This window comes from Talpa occidentalis, unplaced genomic scaffold (assembly GCF_014898055.3).
Source record: "Talpa occidentalis isolate TD23 unplaced genomic scaffold, MPIMG_talOcc4v2.1 talOcc4.16, whole genome shotgun sequence".
In the NCBI taxonomy this organism is placed as follows: domain Eukaryota; kingdom Metazoa; phylum Chordata; class Mammalia; order Eulipotyphla; family Talpidae; genus Talpa; species Talpa occidentalis.
The window spans coordinates 58695668-58715731 of NW_023601653.1; the positions used below are offsets into that span (position 1 = coordinate 58695668).

The window sequence follows — 20064 nt, forward strand, 5'->3', positions numbered from 1 at the left end:
ATGGTAGCATTATCTTTACACAATGTAATCTTTTCTACTTATAAAAGGTTATATATTCATGGTAGAAAAAGTGGATAAAGATTAACATTGCCCCATATCTCACTACTCCAATAGAAATTATTTTAATGTTTTAGTGTATATCTAGCTATTCATTTGTCTATGCACATATAACATATGTACATATACTTTGTATTTTACCCACATTCAGGCAGCTTTAAGGAAGGTGACAGGACAGAATCTATTACTTGATATTTGGACTATTAATAAGTGTACCTGCCTTTAAAAATTATTTTTGGTATTTTAAGTTGTCTCATGTTTAGGTGTTTTTATTTTTTTACATTACGGTTTATAGAGCTCCTATAGTAAATTAGTTGTCTATAATTAGATGTATATATAATGGACAAAGGGCATAAACAGGCACATTTGTATTAGGGCAGGCTTACCTATTTTATCCATGTTCTCTACAGAAAATTAAAACATCATTCAAGTGCTAAACTCAGCCTAAATTCTATTATGATGCAAAGTAATTGTAGGTTGTTAATGCTATTTACAAATCATATATCAATTTTATTTCAGCATTGAAATAAAAAGTTGCATTCACAATTAAGTCTATCTCCTCAGTGGAACTCAGTCAAGTAAGACAAACACTCCTAAATTTTGACTCTAAAACTGTTCACATTCTTATTGCTGCAAAATACTATTCTAGTATCATTATTAAAGTACCTAATATATTTCTGTGTTCGCTTCATTTATTACATGCCATAATGGGACTGCATATCTTTAGTGCTGGTTATGCACAATTAGCACTTAGTTATTGTCTTGTCACTTCAGTCCCTACAAGACAAACTTCTTTAATGTAAGAAGTCAGCTAATCTTCATCAGTCAAGCAAAGCAGACAAATTTTGTTACTCTGACTACAGAAAGTTTTCAATATAGGAGACTCACTCTACTTTCCTGTTTGCCCGGGAAATCCTGCGCACTATAGCCATGTGTCACTGTTCTTTCAGTAGGCAAATGACTGTCATAGCATTGCACTTTTTCAAGAGAAACCTAACAGAAATTAGATCATTTATAAGTACTCTCCTTTATGCAAACTTCCTAGATAACTGAATTTGTGGTAGGATAAATGCTTAGGAACTTCATTTAGCAGTCATTTCATCTTAAATTTTAAATAAAATATTAATACCCAAGGCACTTCTGAATGTTTTTAAAATGGTAGTGATGATCACCTTTTAAGAGTGGTTGTTCCTTGTAAATACCCTCCGCCTGTTTGGAGGGAATATAACTAAAATGGTGAACCCTGAATTAAAAATCTGTCAGTTTTCTCTATTTTAAAAGGAAAACCAGAGGAAAGTTATTTTGAGTGTCTTGTATGATAAATCTCTTTCAGAACTGAAAAGTCTGTAATAGGTTAATTTCTTAAAGGTGAACAAGCTGATGATCTTCCTTAGAAAACTCTTTAAAACTAAATGGTCTTGGGCCTCCCCGGTGGCACAGCGGTTGAGCGCTGGGTTGCGAAGCTGCCCGCAGCCTCTGCAGCACCGGTTTGATCCCGGCTGCTCCCCGGCCACCAGAGGAGGGTCCCACATGGCGCGCAGACCTCTCCTGCCGCCTGCTGCTCCCCTCAGCAGTGTACTTTGGTCCTTCTGCCTGCTCTGCTCCCCGCTCTGGCTCTGGTGAATTCTCTCACCCTCCCGCGCTTCTGACTGTACCCAGTGCTTGTATAAATAAATAAATAAATAAATAAATCTTTTAAAAAAGGGAAAAAAAATCAAGAAAATAATTCCATTTACCATTAAAAAAACACATGTAAAAAACTTAAAAAATAAAATAAAACTAAATGGTCTTGTAATAGAAGAAAAAAAATGCTTACTTGTAATGCAATTACCTCAAAAAAGGTAGAATTGTATACATCTCATTTTCTTTTGTTAAAGATAAAAGCACTATGCTAAGCTCTGCGGAAACGGAAACAGGTGAATAGTATCTGGTTTCTCACTGGAGATTCACAGGCCAATGTAATGGATGCTAAACAGATCTATCCTGAAGGGCTAGGGGTCCCTCCTTCTGGAAGTCTTAGGGATGCTTCAAAGGGTTTATATTGGTTTTTAGAAAAAGAACTGTCTAGAATAAATTGGGATATAGGAAGTGTGTCTGCTAGAAGGGTAGGGAAGATGAGGAAGCCAGAGAGCAGTGAGGTAAAAGTTCTCCAACAGATGGAGCAGCATGGAAGTATGAAAGAATTTAATGTGCCCAGGTATGAAAAGTAGCTCAGTTGCAAGGCAGACAGAGAATTTGGTAAGCATATGGAGGCATAAGGATTAAAGATGAAATTATGAAGGTAGGAAGTCAATGAATTAAAGTAAAAATTAATACACATTTAAATCAGTCTTTGTTATTTAAAGCTATTCATTTCTGGAATAAATATATCTTAAGCAATATTTATTGACCACCACCTCAAGCAGCAGTATAATTTATGACGATATTGCACAAGGTTCAAAAGAAATATAACTCATGGTCATTGACCTCAGCACTGCTGTCCAGATTGGGAAATCTGTTACACATTCATGAGAAAATTTGAAATGCCAAAGTAAATGATACACCCATAAATAAGTGCTTTGGAAAAGATCAGAATGAGTTGAGGCTATCCAGGAATACTGATAGAGGGAATGGACAGTGAGGAAAATTTAGAATTTAAGTAGAAAGAAAAAAAATCCTGAATAGGGAACAGCTGAAGCAAAGGTGAATCATTACTATTGTTAGCAATTAATGATAGCATATTCTTACAAATGCTGATCATTGCCTTGCTGGACACTTTTGTTTTATATGTACTCACTCATTTACTACTCAAAATAACCCATAGTAAGTACTACAATTAACCTCATTTTACAGATGAGACAAGTGAAATGCAAAACATGTAAGTAATGTGCCCAAGATTACACACTTAGAAAATGGAACACTCAATATCTGAAGCCAGGCAGTTGGTGTTAGCTTTTGGATCCACAGCTGGTGTGAGGGCCCTGTCCTATTTTAAGAGAGGTATTTTATTCTCTAGGAGGCTATAAAGGTGAATACATGTAGCGGAGGAGATTTTGAATAGTTGATAGCAGGATTCAGGGTGTGAGTAGTGTGATTAGCTCAGAAAAGACAGTTGGGGAAAAGGCAGTAGATTTCTTCAAAAGCTTATAATGATAGGACATGAGTATATAAAGTGTACCTCGCCCTGAACACAGAAAACAATATGGAATTCTCATCTTTCAGTAAAAGAGGCCGAATAGAAAAATAGAGACACTGGAAATACAGATTGGATCCCAACTCTTTTAAAAGTGTGGTGGAGATGGAAATTAATTCTAATTGACAGTCACTAACCTTAGGGAAATAAGATGACTAAGTTAACATTTTCATTTCTTAGGAAGGATGTTAGAAATGGAGGCTTTTTAGCAGAGGCTTTTGATAACCTGCTTAAAACTACACTAAGCCTCATATTTTATAAGGATGATTTATTAATTATACTTATTTTCTGTACTTTTCAAATCTGAAGAACTTATGGATTCAAATAGAATCACTCCAAAATATCTGGAAGTGAATACTACTATTAATTCTAAAACATCTAGATGGCTTAGTAATTTGAGGAGGAATCTTTCTATTCTTTAATATTTTTAATGAATTAAAAAATTAATTGAACTGACTATACCATAAGCAATTAGATAATAAGGAAGATTATTTTATTATCAGGAATTTTAGGCTGAACTATAATATGCTAACTAAATCTGAGAAGCTAATTATATAACATTGAAAATTAAGCTTTCTTACAAAATAATAGCTAGTTTGTTTTGTTCAGCATCTACTAGCTGCATCGTTATTTCTCTAATTTCTTTATGTTTGTATATGGTACATGTTAAAGGATGATACTAATCAATTATATACCAATCACCATGTACTCTTTACCACAGCTTTAGTGGCTGTTTTTAGTTGTCCATGTTAAGTGTGACTTACCTAATTCATGTTCTGTATCATCGTGAACTTTAAGTATAAATTGAAATGTGCATTAAATGTAATTTATCCAGGTGACAACATAGTAGCAAAAAAATTTTCAGATAAATATTTTACATGGATCCCATTCACACTGCCAACATCTCATGGAGTTAATTAAGCAATGAGTTCTAGGAATACAAAAAGCCCCTCAAACATGGTAGCCTACTGCTTCATTGCTTACAGGTAAAAAGCATGGGTCTTGCATCCAGGGGCACCTGGGTTCCTTTTCTTCCTGCATAATAATACATTCTAGCTATGAAGGTTGGCAAGTTCTTAATTCTGGAAACTGTTAGCTTTTTCGTCTGTGAAAGCAATGATAGTATCTAGTTTCTTGGTTGGATGTAAGGAATAAATGTGGCTGTGTATATATGATCATGGTGTTATTTTAATTATATATATTCCAAACTGAGAAAACTTGATATATTTCATTTCTGTTCTTCACCACAAACTTACAAAAGAAAAACTGAAGTTTCCTCTTCCACATCTTAACTGTAAGGTTGAGATTTGGATACTATGCATTGCAATTTACCTCTCCATTTTCATATGCTTCTTAATGTAACATCCCCACATCACTCTGAGAAAACTGACTCAAAGTGTGAAATATACCCGATATATTATAAACATATTTTGGTATAATACTTTACTACGAGCTTATTCAAATGAATCTCAGCAGTAATACAAATTGATCATTTTAAAACAATAATCAAATATATTTTACATATTATTTTATACCACATTACATAAAAGGTAAGTATCTAGTTTGGCTACTTACGCCTGTCCAACAAAAGACATATTTTCTTCAGCATATCTTAGTAATCAGGGTTGCAATAAAATTTATAGTTTGCAGTTAATAAAAAAAGAAGATATACTTAAAGTTCAAACCTGAATGTTCATTTTATGCAATTGCCTTGACCACCACCAACTCCAGGAGTTCATGATCAGCACATAGTCTGTACTTTCAATCAACATCATCAGCAGGCAGTAATCCTGGGGAAAAAAAGTAAATTCCACAAATAAACAGACCAATTTTCCTTTAAGAGGAAAGCTAATTCTTTTCAATCTACTTTTTTTATTACACTATTTTCCCCTCTATCTACTTAGCTAGAATAAGGATAAATTTCCAAATCTACCCGGTTGGAAAATAAATAGGTTGACTGTTTGTCTAGCATTCCAATCTTTGCAAATGTAAATCAGTTCAACTGCTACTCATTTAAACCTTCAACTTCACAAAGCACTAAAGGGTGGCTTTCACTATACTATTTAATCTATCCACTAAGATTTCTGCTTGAACATCATTCAAAATTGACTATCTGATAAAGAGAGACCACTATCAAAGGTCAGTGAGGTCGACTTGTATAATTACAAGTAGTTTTACTGGGTCAAGTCTACCAGACATTGCTGTTTGAAGGTTAAATTGTTACAATTAAAAATATATACAGATCTACCCAGAGTTAGTTTATTGTTAAATGTACTGGAAAAAGCACAAGCATTTATTTCTGACCTTAATTGTGTCCAAAGTGTCACCACTGGGAAATTATACAAAAAGAGCACTTATTTTTAAAAACATTACATCCTGCACATTAAACAATGTTTTGTAGAATAAAATACATAATTATCAACTGGAAACTCGTTTATTTATCACATCAATATTAAGAAGTTCATTCAGGTTACTCCCTTTGGTTTAATTGGAAGTGCTCTAAGAAATGACGTTTACTATTTCATAGTTGGTGAACTGGCCACAAACAGAGCAAGATGGCCCAGCTTCAGTGTTTGATTTTAAAACAACTTTGAATTCAGAACAATCACTCCCAGTTTACTGGAATTTAAACACATTTTAATAACAAGAGAAAAAGGAAACTTTAAATGGGAGGCTTTGATATGGCCTCTTTCTAAGCATTTGATTCATTTTAATGCCTTTTGCCTTTTCTTATTAAGTGGATAAATGGTCAGTGCCAACATTCTCCATAATCAGTGCTGTGAAATATTCTTTTATTTGAATGAGTATAAATATAGATCAGTTATGTTTTCTTTCCAATGTGATTTTAAAATCACCTTTGGCTGCCCAAGGTGTTTTCCTTGATGTCCCTATGAAAGGTAGGGTTTTTAATTTTGTGTGCAGTGTTTCATTAAATAGACTAAGTGGTTTAATTTGACAATAAGGCAACTTTCTAAACCCAGTTTTCAAATTCAGGAAAGTTCCATGTGAGATTATCAACAAAACAAACCTTGAAATCATACATCTGAGTGAACTGGTCTTAACCCTTTTTTTTTTTTTTTTTAAATATTTTCAGATTTTGTGTGGGAGACAAATTTTTCCTAAAGAACAACATGATCCTTTGCCAGACGGACTACGAGGAAGGTTTAATGAAAGAAGGTTATGCACCCCAGGTTCGCTGATCTATCATCACCCCATTAAGAATACAAAGCACTACATTCTTTTATCTTTTTTGCTCCACGTGTACATAAGAATTGACACAGCAACCTACTGAATAGCGTAGATATAGGAAAGCAGGATGGTTCTATGGAATAAAAGGCGGACTGCATCTGTATGTAGTGAAATGGCCCCAGTTCAGAGTTGAATGTTTATTATTAAAGAAAACAGTAATGTACATATTGCTGGATTTTTTTGCTTGCTATTTTGTTTTTTGTGTCACTTGGCATGAGATGTTTATTTTGGACTATTGTATATAATGTATTGTAATATTTGAAGCACAAATGTAATACAGTTTTATTGTGTTACCATTTGTGTTCTGTTTGCTTTGTATTGTTGCATTTAGTACAATCAGTGTTGAAACTTACTGTATATTTATGCTTTCTGTATCTACCAGCTATTTTAAATGAGCTGTAACTTTCTAGTAAAGAATTGAAGAGCAAATCTCACTAATGATACACATATAGATAAAGCAAGTCTATCAACGTTAAAAATACTAAAAAATAAAATCACACACAAAGCATTTTAGCAACATCCATTATTATTGCCATTATGATTTAGAGTATCAGTGTTCTCATTATAACCCCCTATTTTCAGGGGGTTAAAGATCAGCTTTAAAAAATACATACAAATTTCACCTTAAAGCACTTTCATTTTATAACAACATGAAAAGTGCCATTTTTAGAATAACTTTAAAGCTTAACAGTTATCATTTTAATGTCCTTTTTGTGCTTTCTGCCAATACAATGACTTTGTTTATTTCTAGTCATTCACCTCTTATGTGACCTAGTGCCTTTGGGGATCATGTAAAATTTTTCCAAAGGGTTACTTTAAAAAGTATTATTTACACTGATCATGAGACAATTTTTAAATGATACATTTAATTTCTTACACAAATTTTGTCTGGATCTCTCCACAACAATCAAAAGTTTGATAACTTTATGGCTTGATAAATTTCTGGCATTAAAACAAATTTGAGTATGACTCTACTGAAACCATGATAATGCACATTGACACTCTGATGTTATCTGAGTAGTGAAGTCACTTTTGATCAGAGTGACATAATGCTCATAGAATCTTCTAGAAGAAGAGAAACAAAGGGATTGATAAAAGCTGAGAACTGGTGATTATTTATTTTTCAGTATTTACCTGCCACTTATTTTAATGTTCAGAAGTGAACACTTTGAGTCTGACGTGTCTTACTCTCTCATTGCTTCCTTTAAGTAATTACCCACTCAGAATATATCACACTTAAGCTGAAATCTGTCACTCCATTTTTTAAAAAATGAAACATTATTTCCTTACCTACATGATAGCTGATAAAGAAATCTTTCTAGAAACAGAAATTATGGAGACTGATTATTTAAATTGCTATTAAGGAAATTAAATGAGACTATTATCCCCCTCTTCTGGGTTGCTCATACTTTGCTTTTGTTCCCTAAACAGAACTACTTTTTCAACAAATCCAATTCTATACAGGCACAATGAAGCTATTTTTACTGAAGCAATTTTAGTGCTGTGGGTTTTTTTATTTTTCCTTGATCACTTGTACAGGAAACAGTACTTCCCAGTGTTATTTACATACATATTTCATCCTGCCAATAAATGCATTGCAGATGAAAATTAAATGTGATACCTGAATTCTTGGTTTGGGGCCAAAATATTAAGCTGAAAATAATGCTGGTGTGAATTTAGTTTGTTTTTAAAACAAAGCTTTATTTATGAACATGCATGTGGATTTGGGTTTTTCCTCTCATTCTTTAGGAAACAGTTCCGTGAAAAGTGAATAATATGTCTTTTCACAATGCTTCATGGTTAAGGGTGTTCAAATCATGAGCCCGCCAAATTTGAGATCTACTGAAAAAATGATTTCAAAAAAAGCTATGTAGGTCCCACAAAATAATTTCTTTTACCTTGTAGAGTATTAATGTTTGTTTCCTAGAAAGACTTGCGTAGCCAAAAACCAAACCAAGCAAAACAGAACTAATGGGAGTGGGGCAAGGGTGGGGAGAATGGTTTTCATATGTGGCCCTGCTAAACCTAAGTAAGAGCTGTTTGAAATTCATATGGATGTAAAATTTTGTCAGTATCTTTTTCAAATGATCTTTTTTTAGATTTAAATGATTTTGCATATGTTTATCAGTATGTCCAAATACTTGTAAAATTGGGAACAAACTCCTCTCAGCTTCTTGAAGCTGTTCCACTATCCTTGTCACCCAAAGAGCAATTAAGGTTTTCACTGCCTTACCTTTTGCTTAATCCTTTGGGAATTAATCCTTATGCTTTTTCCTAGGGGCAAAATTACTCACCTGGATTAAAGATTAAGGCCTTAATCTCTTTAGATTATCTTTAATCTCCATGAAATTGTGAAACAAGACAGAAATAGGCCATTTTATATCTATTTGACCATAAACAGTAACATTTTTGACCTGAAGTACTGATTGTCTTGACTACTCAAAAAGTCCTGAATTGGTGTTGATTCCCCTTTGTGTTGTGTAGCCCTGATGTCACTTAGCTTGCTATCTGATGCCTCCTGTGGGACACCTCCAGTGGGGCTTTGATTCATCAAGAAGCAAACATCCCTGTCCTAAATGCATCTCCTGTAGACTGCCTACGACAAGGACCAGGCACCTCCGCTCCACCAGAGTGCTGGCTGAGTTCAAAAGCTGACCTGTGTTTGTAATTTCACTTTCATCTTGCTTAATAAATATCTGCTGGATTCTTTCATTCACTTTTTATATTGGATTTGTTTTTAATAAAAGGGGTATTACATTATCTGATTGTACTTAATTGGCAACATCTAAGATGGAATCTAAAAGGCATATATTAAGTTCATGAGAAAGGAGGAAAGTAAGAACATTTATTTCCAAAAGGTAAATCATAATAAGCATAGCCAAAGTACCTCAAATGCATTCTCCAAATGCTCTGCTAGGATCTCTGAGCTAGGTAATTGATTGCTCTTTACATTCAGAGGGTAAGGGGTGAGCAAATAGAACTGTCAAAGATGAAGGTAGCAATTGTGGGTGTAAATTTGTACATTTATACAACTTTTAAGTGCTCCTTCTGAAAGGAATTGTTGCTGTTGTCAGACTAAATTTCAAATGTCCTATATAATGAATTAAAACAAAACAAGAAAAAAAAAACCTCAACTGAACCCTATATTGTCAAGGAAGCAACACTGTGCTTTAGAGGCTTCCTGTTAACTCTCACTTTAGGCAAATCACTAATATATTCACTTAGCCGATTTCATGGAAGTGATATCGGCCAAACATGGTTAGTGTTCAGTTCAGTCATAGATACAATCTGCATGTTTATGGTAATAGGCCATTAGTGTAGAATACAATTTGAGCTAAAGCCTTTTGATGGTTTTTTCTCCAAAACATCAGTATAGATAGTACCTAAGTATGATTTTAATGCAATTTAAAGTAATAGAAAATAAAGCTTCCCTACCACCATTATGTCAATTGACATTTATTGAGTTCCTACTATGCAACTGACCTTGGCCTAAGCACTCACCCAGTCTCTGGTTGGGCAGATTTAGGATACTCTGTGCCTCAGACAACTTGAATGTGTCTCTGCACAGGTTTCTCATCTCAGATCTAATAAGAGCACACAAAAGCAAATTCCATATCCTACCTATTCAGCTCGTCACTGCTATGAAAGCCCCAGAAAATATCTCAAGTAATCAATGTGTTCAGAGAATTATCTCTCACAAATTACTCATTAACTCAATAGCACATAATAAAAAAGAACACCAATTAATTAGTGAGTCACCCTCAGATCACTACGATTACAATAGAGCTCTGTTGAAACAGTGGTTATAAATGGAGCTGCCTCTCTTTATTCATTGTTTGCAATTGGCCCCTTATTTGCCTGAAACTAGTGTCATTTAATACATGCCTGTAGATAATTGTGTGATTAGTCAATGAAGAATTCAGAAAGCCTACTGCTTTTAGGGCCTTATAAATGATCATAAAAATAAAAAAAACTATCATTTGACTATAATTTCTTCTGAAATCAAGCTACTGGAAGATTACAATCTCTCTAAAATGTAGAGTTTTGTACTTATAATAGAGATGTAAGATTTCCACATTGAACATTATAAGGATGCACTGCTAGAACACTTGAAAGTATGTTTTTCAGTGCCTATGAATACATACTACTTAATTTCAGTAACTTTTCATGAAGACTAAAATATGCATGACCAATTTGGAAAACATTTTGGTCCTCCCAAAAGGGATAGTTTTGCTTTGGTGGACCAGATTGGGGAGGTGTGTGAGGATTGCCAGCAATAGGGGAAGAGATTAAAAGAAATAGCAAATATTACATACAAAGTCACCAACTATAGTTTCCCAACTATCTTAGTAAATGCCATTCCAATAAGCTTATAGAATAATTATAACAGTTCCCTGAGGTAAGTAAGAAACATCTGTTGGTAACACATAGCAGGTGTTAACAATTACACATACTGAAATTTTTAAAAATGTTTTTAATTAAAAGAACTCTGTTTTCTGAAAAGGAAAATATGTTACATTCAATGATACTCCTGGTTTGAATGTGCAGATCACGTAACACAAAATTCTACTAGTCCAAATCATCTTGGATCAACTAGGTTTTGTGTTTGGTTTAGATCATTGCAATCAAAAGTGAATTGGAATTCCTTGCACTTTTCATACAATTGGTATTCTAGGCCGAGGACCTGAATACTCATGAAATTGGTACAGCAGAGATGATTACAGATTATTTTGGCTTTAGTGGCAAGGTGGTGGCTGTTATCTACACCAAATTTAATGGACAGAGTACAAAGGAAAATAGGAGAAGGAGACATTCAGATAATGGATTATCCAAATGTTTTTTAACCCTGCTTCTGCAGAAGACTTTCAATCACCTAAAATGAAATAGTCCATTTGTAACTTGTAACACTGTAAGACCCATTTTTAATAGCTTTTACTAATAGCTAGCATTTACTGAACACTTAGCATCTGTCAGTTTTCCACCCCTCTGTAATTTCTACAGCACCCCTAAAAGAAAGTTACTATTATTCCTATTTTGCAGATTTTAAACAATAGTACAGAGAAGTAACTTGTACATCACACAGTAGATAGTGGACCTAAGATTTAAACATAGGTTTTCTGACAGTAGGGCCTACCAACTATACTACATCATCTCTTATGAGATTGTCATCTGTTATTATTAGTATCACCATTACTTTTATTATTTTCTAGCCAAGAACTTGAAGTTAACTGTGCTTGAGCCAAAACCGCAAACAACTCAGAGTTAATCCATCCTTAAAGGTGAAAATTAAGAATGAGAGTAATGTTTTCCCAGAAGCAATATACATGGCAGCCCTTTCTTTCAACCAGAGGAGCAGGGAGAGGGTGCCCATAGAATCAGTGTCATGAACAAGAAGTACTTGGCTTAGACTTGAAAGCAAGTGGGAACAGAAACCTGCCTTTTTCTGCATCAGAGTAAGCATTCTATTCTCAGAAGTCAAGATAATAAAATTAGTACTTTAATACTCAATAACTTCCTTCCATAAGATGATAGGAAAACAAACAAAGTCAGAATAGTAATCTGTCTGTGTTCACTGATCTAGAAGATGCTGGGTTCGGGTCAGCTGCCACAGAGTTAAGAAACTCTTTAGTCTCAAAATGATGATGGCAAGCACTATAGGACAAGACAGTTATGCTTAACATAGCCCCCAGGCAAAATGCAATTACCCACATCCACAGAAAACCTTCAAGACATTCTTCCTTCCACTGGTTCAACTACTTGCTGCCACCACTAAGCCACTTCCATAAACAGGGGTCCTTTGAAAACTAAGTCATTTCAGGTTGAGTGGCCCTAATGGGAACTTCCATTATACAAGGTCTTACACTATTTTCAGTTCATAATTAACACATGAACAGAACAATTCAGAGTCGTGATGATCAAGGAAGAACACGGTCACATCGCATCACATAAAACAATGTGTCGTTCTGCGACCTAGCAAGTGGAAGCTGCAGGAATGCTTAGTGTATGACAGCTTAGGTGAATTATGAATTACACTACAATACCCCTAAAAGAAAAGCCAGTTCTTCTCAGTCCAAGTTTGATGGAACCACTAGGTTGTCTAAAAGTTGAATTATAATTCCTGTATTCTTCACAGTTTCCTCAATTTAGTGTGACTAGTAGCAGGGCTGGACAAAGAGGAAGCACATCTGAGGCAGTTTTTAGTATATGAGCAGAAAATGGGGAAGAAAAATTTTAAAAAATTAAAAAAGCATTAAAAAAAAACACCTACAAAGAGCCAGGTAAATCCATGGAAAAAAATATTAGGATGCCTACTGTGTGTGTAGTACCATATTATTCATTTCTAAAATTTTTCTGCCTAAAATTTCACTGCAATTTATTCTTTGTCTAATGCCCAATTTACTAAACAATTCTAACAAATGCAATTTCTCTAAACATTTGTACACCATTTAAACAGCTAATAAACCAAAACTTGTAAATTTAATACATCAGACTCAACCATTTAAACATAGACTAGAATCTCAAATTACTCTAAACATATAAATAAAATCACATCTAATCAACTTCAATTGCTTTAGAAATAGAAAAATTTTCGACCCAAAATTTGCTCTTAGAAGACCAAGATGTTGCAAAAGTTAAGATTTCCGTGTGTTCTTCATGTCCAAGTTACTCAGTTCTTGTATAAATAAATAAATCTTTAAAAATAAATTAATGAAATGATTCACTTAAGCCAGTATGAACCAAGTTGGCTGAGTACATAATAATCATGCTTTTCCTGTTAAGACAATGGTATCTTGTGAAGTTCAAGTTTTTTCACATAAGTTATAGCTTTCCATAACCCAATGCTTTTTCCCAAACTGATGTATACTACCTTGATTGGAAGCTTATGTATGCCATTTTAGTATATCATCATAAGCAATAGTATAATTTAGAGATTTTTTTAATCTCTCAAGAAATAAGGAAATTAATAACAAAATACAAATTTCCAATTAGGATACTGACTAATCCTCTTTCTTGCAAAATTATTGCACCCTATTTTGAACTGACTATAATGCATTCTAAACTGTGCTGACTACCCATCGTGTCCCTGGTATGGTGTGACTTGCTATTCTCTATACTTAATCTTCTTTACTTAGAAAACAGAGACAAGTACAGATGGATATCATATGTCCATCTTTTACTGGACAATAAAAGAAACAGATCACAATACCATTATAATTTATTTTCTTGGTGTTACAACTTTTGTATACTATACGTTAACTTCCCCTTATAAGTATGATTGTAGGCCTATGGCTTTCATAGACTCAAGTGCAATGAAGAATTATTTCATAATGGGCCAGATTTCAAGTATTTGTGTGTGTGTGTGTGTGTGTGTTTTCTTACTGAAGATGTCAGTCAAAAAGTTTGTTTTGAAAGAATTGCCTTAGAAAAGCAGAAAGCCAAAAAAGGGGGGAGGGGTGCTTGAGAGAAAAAGCAGAGCACAGCACACAGTGAGAAAAAGGCAAACTGTTCCAGAAAGGGTGCTCAACCTGAAAATTGCAGAGGCCAAGCAACCACGGCGTAAAAGCAACAGTAACAGAAATCACTTCAAAGGAGAGTATTAGTATGGTCCAACATTAGTTGGACATTAAAGAGAATAAAGAAACAGAAGAGTGAGTCAAGAACTGAGACCATGACTTAATCACCCGTATCTGTGAGTCTACTTCAGTCTTCATTAGGGATACCTGATAAGACCATAGTTGTGCTTCAGCAGTCTCATCAGGTATATGCAGACTTCAATAACTTTTGAGCAATTTATTGCTTATATCAAAACACAAATTTTAGTTATCTCAGAATGATTATCTCAAAATCCAATTATTGTAATGGTTACTAATTATGTTGAAATACAATTTTCTTAGTCCCGATTAATCCTTATTGTTTTTCTTGTTGAAACCATTTAGACCATGAAGATGGTGGTGAGTGACATCAGCTTTGCCCTGGGGTGACAGTGATCACAAAAATATTATTTAGCTCCATTGACATTAGTTTTCTCATCTGTAAAATGGAAGTAATAATACTTCATAGGGTTTTACTGAAGATTAAATGAAGCCATCTATGTCAATCCCTTAACATAATGCCTAATACAGTGTTCAAGTTGTTATTGCTGTTATTTTATTAATCCCAACTTAAGAGCTTTTTAAATCCTGTTGTCCCTGATAGAGATTAACCCACCTGGTGAGGGTGGGGGGATCGAATCAGGTGTGATTTATGTCCTGATAAGCAAATAACAATAACATGCTATGCATTTCCTTCTGAGCAAAATATTGAAATTTGGAGGGAAAATTCAACTGGGGATCTAGAGTAGGGTCAGAAAAATCTGGTGGTAAAAAACTGTTTTATTGTATTCTTTTGATCTCAGACATTTCTTGTGCATATGTATGATGTCATACATGTGCCTAGCATTTCTGATATTTAGCCAGAGGAATTCAATAATCACTATGTTCACACAGTCAGTCTTACAGACAGTTACTGGGCATCGACTGCTAGTAAGACCTCTGCCATATTCTGTGAGGAATATAATAAATAGCCCTTGCACTTGAGGGCAGACAAGCAAACTGCAGGCTACAGAAGGTAATAACTTTGGAAGCAGAGCTAGCCACAAAGTGCAACTGGAGCACTGAGGAAGAAGTGATTTATTCTGTCTAGGCATATTAGAAAAGGTTTCACAAGAGCCATTTACATTCAGTCTTACGGAACCATTGAAAGATGTTGGTGTTTTTACAGGTACCACCCTTCATGATGGTCTCATCAAGCTGAACAACAGTAGGAAGTCATCAGAGACTTTAAAAAGATACATGGCTTCATGAAAGCAGAAATTCAAGAAAATGACTTGAAGTGAACTCAGCAGACTTGTGAGGAACACAAGGGGATGCTGCTAGTTAAGTCAAGAAGTCTTTGTAAATACTGAGAGAAGCACCTATGCTGCATAATGGCCACTGGAGAATAAAAAGAGGGGGTAAACAATTAAAGAGACAAGTTTTATCAAATACAATTGTTGGCTAAATGTGAAGGGAATAATATGAACATTGCAAGAGAAGAACATGCACAGTAAAATAGGACTCTGTGATCTGGGGATTTTTATCCTACATTCTTATATTTCATATATTAAATAGTCAAAGCAGGAGGAAGAGGAAGAGGAGAAATAATGTATCATAATAATGCATCCTCTCTCAGGGCCTCCCTCGTGGCATAAGGGTTAAAGTCTCAGCACTATCAAACTACTGAAAGCTACTGCAGCAGGAGTTCAATCCCTGGCCAGGGAGTTAACTCACATGGCACAGCAGACCTCTCCTGTCTTGCCCTGTGCTCCCCTCAGCAGTGTATTTCAGTAGATCCACCTGTTCTGGCCCCACTGTCTCTGGTGAATCCTCTCATTCCCCAGGCCTCAGGCCTAGGCCCCAGTTCCTGTATGCATAAATAAATAAAATAAATCTTAAAAAAAAGAGAAACTCAGCTTGAAAAATAATAATGCATCCTCTCTGATGATTCTGAGTGGAATGGAAAGTATATTTCGTATGAAAGCACAGAGCTATAGCCCTGCTTCAGAAATTCTTGGGACTTTTAAGGAAAAGTGCAACATAATACTATTGTTTGGTGTGGTAGACCTTGCTTGTTGTCAACACAGTACTATTTTTTCCTTTTCATTCTTTCTAACAGCATATGGGATAGTGAGGCATCAAACCTAAATTTTCATTTTGCAGCTTCTTTTGCACCCAGAGATGAATATTTGATACTGTTTTGGACAATGGGATATAAAAATAAGACAATGAAAGATTTCTGGGCAATGTTTGACTTTCCCAATAAAAGCACTGCTTCTTCCTCCTCCTTCCTCCTCCTTCTTGCCTGGAATACAAATGGGAGCTAGGGTAGACCAACCAACTAATGAATAGATGATCAAGAGAATGAAATTGCAAATCTAAAAGAGCCTGGGCATGCAGGAAACTGTGGAGCCACTGTGGCAGAGCCGATTTGAACAGATGAGAACTTCTTTACCTCTAGATGGCTTCTTACTGTGGTGGGATTTCAATTACATGTAGTCAATAGTAGCCCCTAACTGTTAGACTTGTTTAGAGAAACCTATACATTTTACCAACATAGCATATTATATTAGTCATAGCCGGATTCAGAGAAGTGAAGGTTTGTTCCAAGTTTATAAAATCCAACATTATGGTTTCTTCTAATTCAGATCCCTCCTATCACATGAGAACCTATAATCCTCTAACAACAGAAACAAGAAATTTCTAGTTTTTTGTGTCTTATTTTGTATCTCTGACCTTATGTAACCCCCCAAATCTACCCTAATTTTCAATATAGAGTTAGCATTTCCATTAGAATATTACAATTTACCTAATTTTATGTATGGTCATTGGGGAAGACTGAATTCTTATTAGACTGTCATAAAATAATATAGGCAGAAGGATGCAAGGAAATAGCAAAGGTATTTTCAAATAATTAGTTGGAACTATAGGCAGATCACAAAGAAAGCCAGTGTGCAAATGTCAGGCCAATTCAAGGTTATTTCACCTTGAGGAGATAATGTCACATCCCTGCTTTGGATATAAAGGAAGTTTTCAAAGTCTTTTAGCCTATCCTAAAATCCTTCCTGAAGATCATTTGTGATCTATATATATATTTTTTCTTTTTTCTACGGGAAAAAAAGGAAGAACAAAATATTTACATAGATTTTACTCAACTGTATTTACTCAAGAACAAGTCTTTAATCTGATATTTACCTCTTCTGCTTTTGGTAGGTATACAAATAGTCTTTCCTTTATAAGCATTGATGATGGTAGGTAATCTTTTTTTCTTTCTTGAAGAAATAGTTATCAATTTCCTCTAGTTTACCCTATGTGTATGTGTATATACACACATTTGTGAAGTCTCTTTTGTTTCTGGATTCACCTGCACACCTATATTTATTGCAGCACTATTTATAATAGGTAAGATATGAAAACAACCTAAATACCCCAAAACAAATGAATGGATCAAGAAGATGTGGTATATATACACAGTAGGGTACTATTCAGCAATCAAAAAAGATAAACTCATGTCATTTGCAGCAACATGGATGGAGCTGGAGGGGATTGTGCTCAGTGAAATAAAGAAGGAAAGAGAAAATTATCAGATGGTTTCACTTATAGAAGAATATAGGGGAGCAAAATAAGAGGTTGGGGAGGAAAAAAATTATCAGAGAACTATAAATCGGAGACATTCAGCAGGGGTGGAGGAGGGAAAGGAATCAAAACAGGGTGGGAAGAGCACAAGAGACTATGGTGATGGTTCACAGGTGACTTGGGGTGTGGGAATTTTATGGGGACTACACCTGAGAGAAGAGAGCAAATTGTATAAAATGAATAATAAATAGAAAAAAAATAGAAAAAAAAACTGGTTGAACCTATATCCCTCAAATAAGACATTTTTATAACTACCTTCCAACTCATCTTATACTTTGTTCTGTCTTGATTCTAAATACTACAGAATTCCTGTCAGCAGGAAAGTTAATTTAATAATCAATTATCTTCTGTGACATCACCTCTAGAGTATTTTTTCCATTTGTTTCTAACTCCCCATGTCTCCATGAACACTTTCAGTACTTTCTATACACCAATCACTGGGCCATCCAAGATCATGAAGAGAAAGAAACGGAAGAGGACAGAGGAGATGTAGAGTCTCCAAGATAAACAAGACATATTTTTTTTTACCCTGATGTTACTCATTTTCTGTTGGAGAAGCAAGGGAAAGTATGTCCCATGTTATGTATCATACAATATTATCAAAGTATGGACAGGGCAAGCTGGGAGCAAAGAAAAAGACATGCCTAATTTTGAAGGTATCAGCACTTACAGACAACCCAAGAAAAAGCAGCTGAGTCTTAAGAAAGTAGGAGCACTTCCAGTTAACTAAAGAACACTAAGATTCATCAAAAAATTATTAATAGAACTAAAGAGATGACAACAGCAAAGTAATACAGCAAAGTAATAATAAGGGATTTTAATACTTCACTTACAACTATGGGGACAGATCAACAAAACAGGATAAGTAAGGAAACAGTGGTCTTAAATGAGGAGCTAGAGCAAATAAGTTTCACTTTCATCAATAGAATACTCGATCCCAAACCACTGAAATACATTTTTCTCATGTGCACATGGAACATTTTCAAGGATAGACCATATGTTGGAATACAAGTCAACTGTCAATAAAACTACAAAGACCAAAGTCAAACCAAGTGCTCCTTCTGACATTATAATGCCATAAAACTAGAAATCACTTATTTAAAAAGGAAAAACCAAAAATTCATGAACACTAAACAATACGTAGATTTACAGCTATTTAAATAAAGGGGAAATTATAGCAGAAGTTTAAGACACCTTGTGACTGATGAAAATGAGCTATTAGAATTTATATGATGTACTAAAAGTGGTTTTAAAAGAGATATTAACTGTCAATAAAGACCTATATAAAGAAACAAGAAAAATCCCAAATAAACAATATTTTATATATATATGAAGCAATACAGAGAACAGATAAAACTGAAAGTCAGTCAAAAGAAGGAATAATACAAAGTTAAAGTGGAAAGAAATGGAGACTTAAAAAGATCACATGAAAGGGGCCTTCCTGGTGGTGCAAGGGGTTGAGATGCACCCTATGAAGCTCAGCAGTCACTACAGCACAAGTTTGATCCCCAGCCAGGGAGGTGACCCACATGGCGCAGCAGACCTCTACCGACTCACCTGCTGCTCCCTTCAGCAGTGTATTTCAGTCAATCTGCCTGTTCTGTTCCCCACTCTGTCTCTGGTGAATCCTCCCATCCCACAAAACTCTGGCCTATACCCCAGTTCTTGTATGTATAAATAAATAAATATTTTAAAAAAAAGACCATGCAAAATATCAAGAAAACTAAGAGTTGGTTCATTGAGAAGGTAAACAAAATCAGTAAACCTTTAGCAAGGTTAACATGGAAGAAATTAACGAAGTTAACAAAAGTTAAGAAGAAAGAAAACTCTAATAAATAGAATTAGAAATGAAAGAGGAGAAATTACTACAGATGGCACAGATATACAAAGGATCATAAGAGATTACTATGAAGTAATAACTAACAAATTTGATTATCTCGGAGAAAGAGATACATTTTTGGAACAATATAGTTAACCAAGACCAAGACTGAACCTGAAGAAAACAGAAAATTTGAATAGTTGATTACTATTTTGGAAACTCAAACAGTAATGAAAAATCTCCCCCAAAACAAAAGCAAAGACCAGACAGCCTTATGATGAATTTTATCAAACATTTAAAGAAAGTATGCCCTCTTTATTCACATTGTTTCTAAAAATTCAAAAATTCAGTAAGATGAAATACTTCCTAACATATACTGTCGACAATTACCCTAATCCCAAAACCAGATAGACAACACAAGGAAAAATTGCAGACCAATATTTCTGATAAATACTAATGTGAAAATGCTCAACAAAATACTATACATTGCAAAGATAGTATACCATGACCAAGTGGAATTTATTTCAGGGATGCAAGGATAGCTTAATATATACAAA

General features: G+C 34.6%; 1 protein-coding gene across 5 annotated transcripts in view; it reads left to right on the plus strand.

The window, feature by feature from the left end:
- The window catches only part of LMO3 (LIM domain only 3), a 54934-nt gene extending 45699 nt beyond the window's left edge, over positions 1-9235 (plus strand). For all 5 annotated transcript variants that reach the window (XM_037514283.1, XM_037514282.1, XM_037514281.2 and 2 more), the window contains one exon: positions 6324-9235. In XM_037514283.1, the coding sequence (XP_037370180.1) occupies positions 6324-6429 (106 nt within the window). In that variant the 3' untranslated portion in view covers positions 6430-9235. The remainder of the gene's footprint in view (positions 1-6323) is intronic.
- The last annotated feature ends 10829 nt before the right edge of the window (positions 9236-20064 follow it).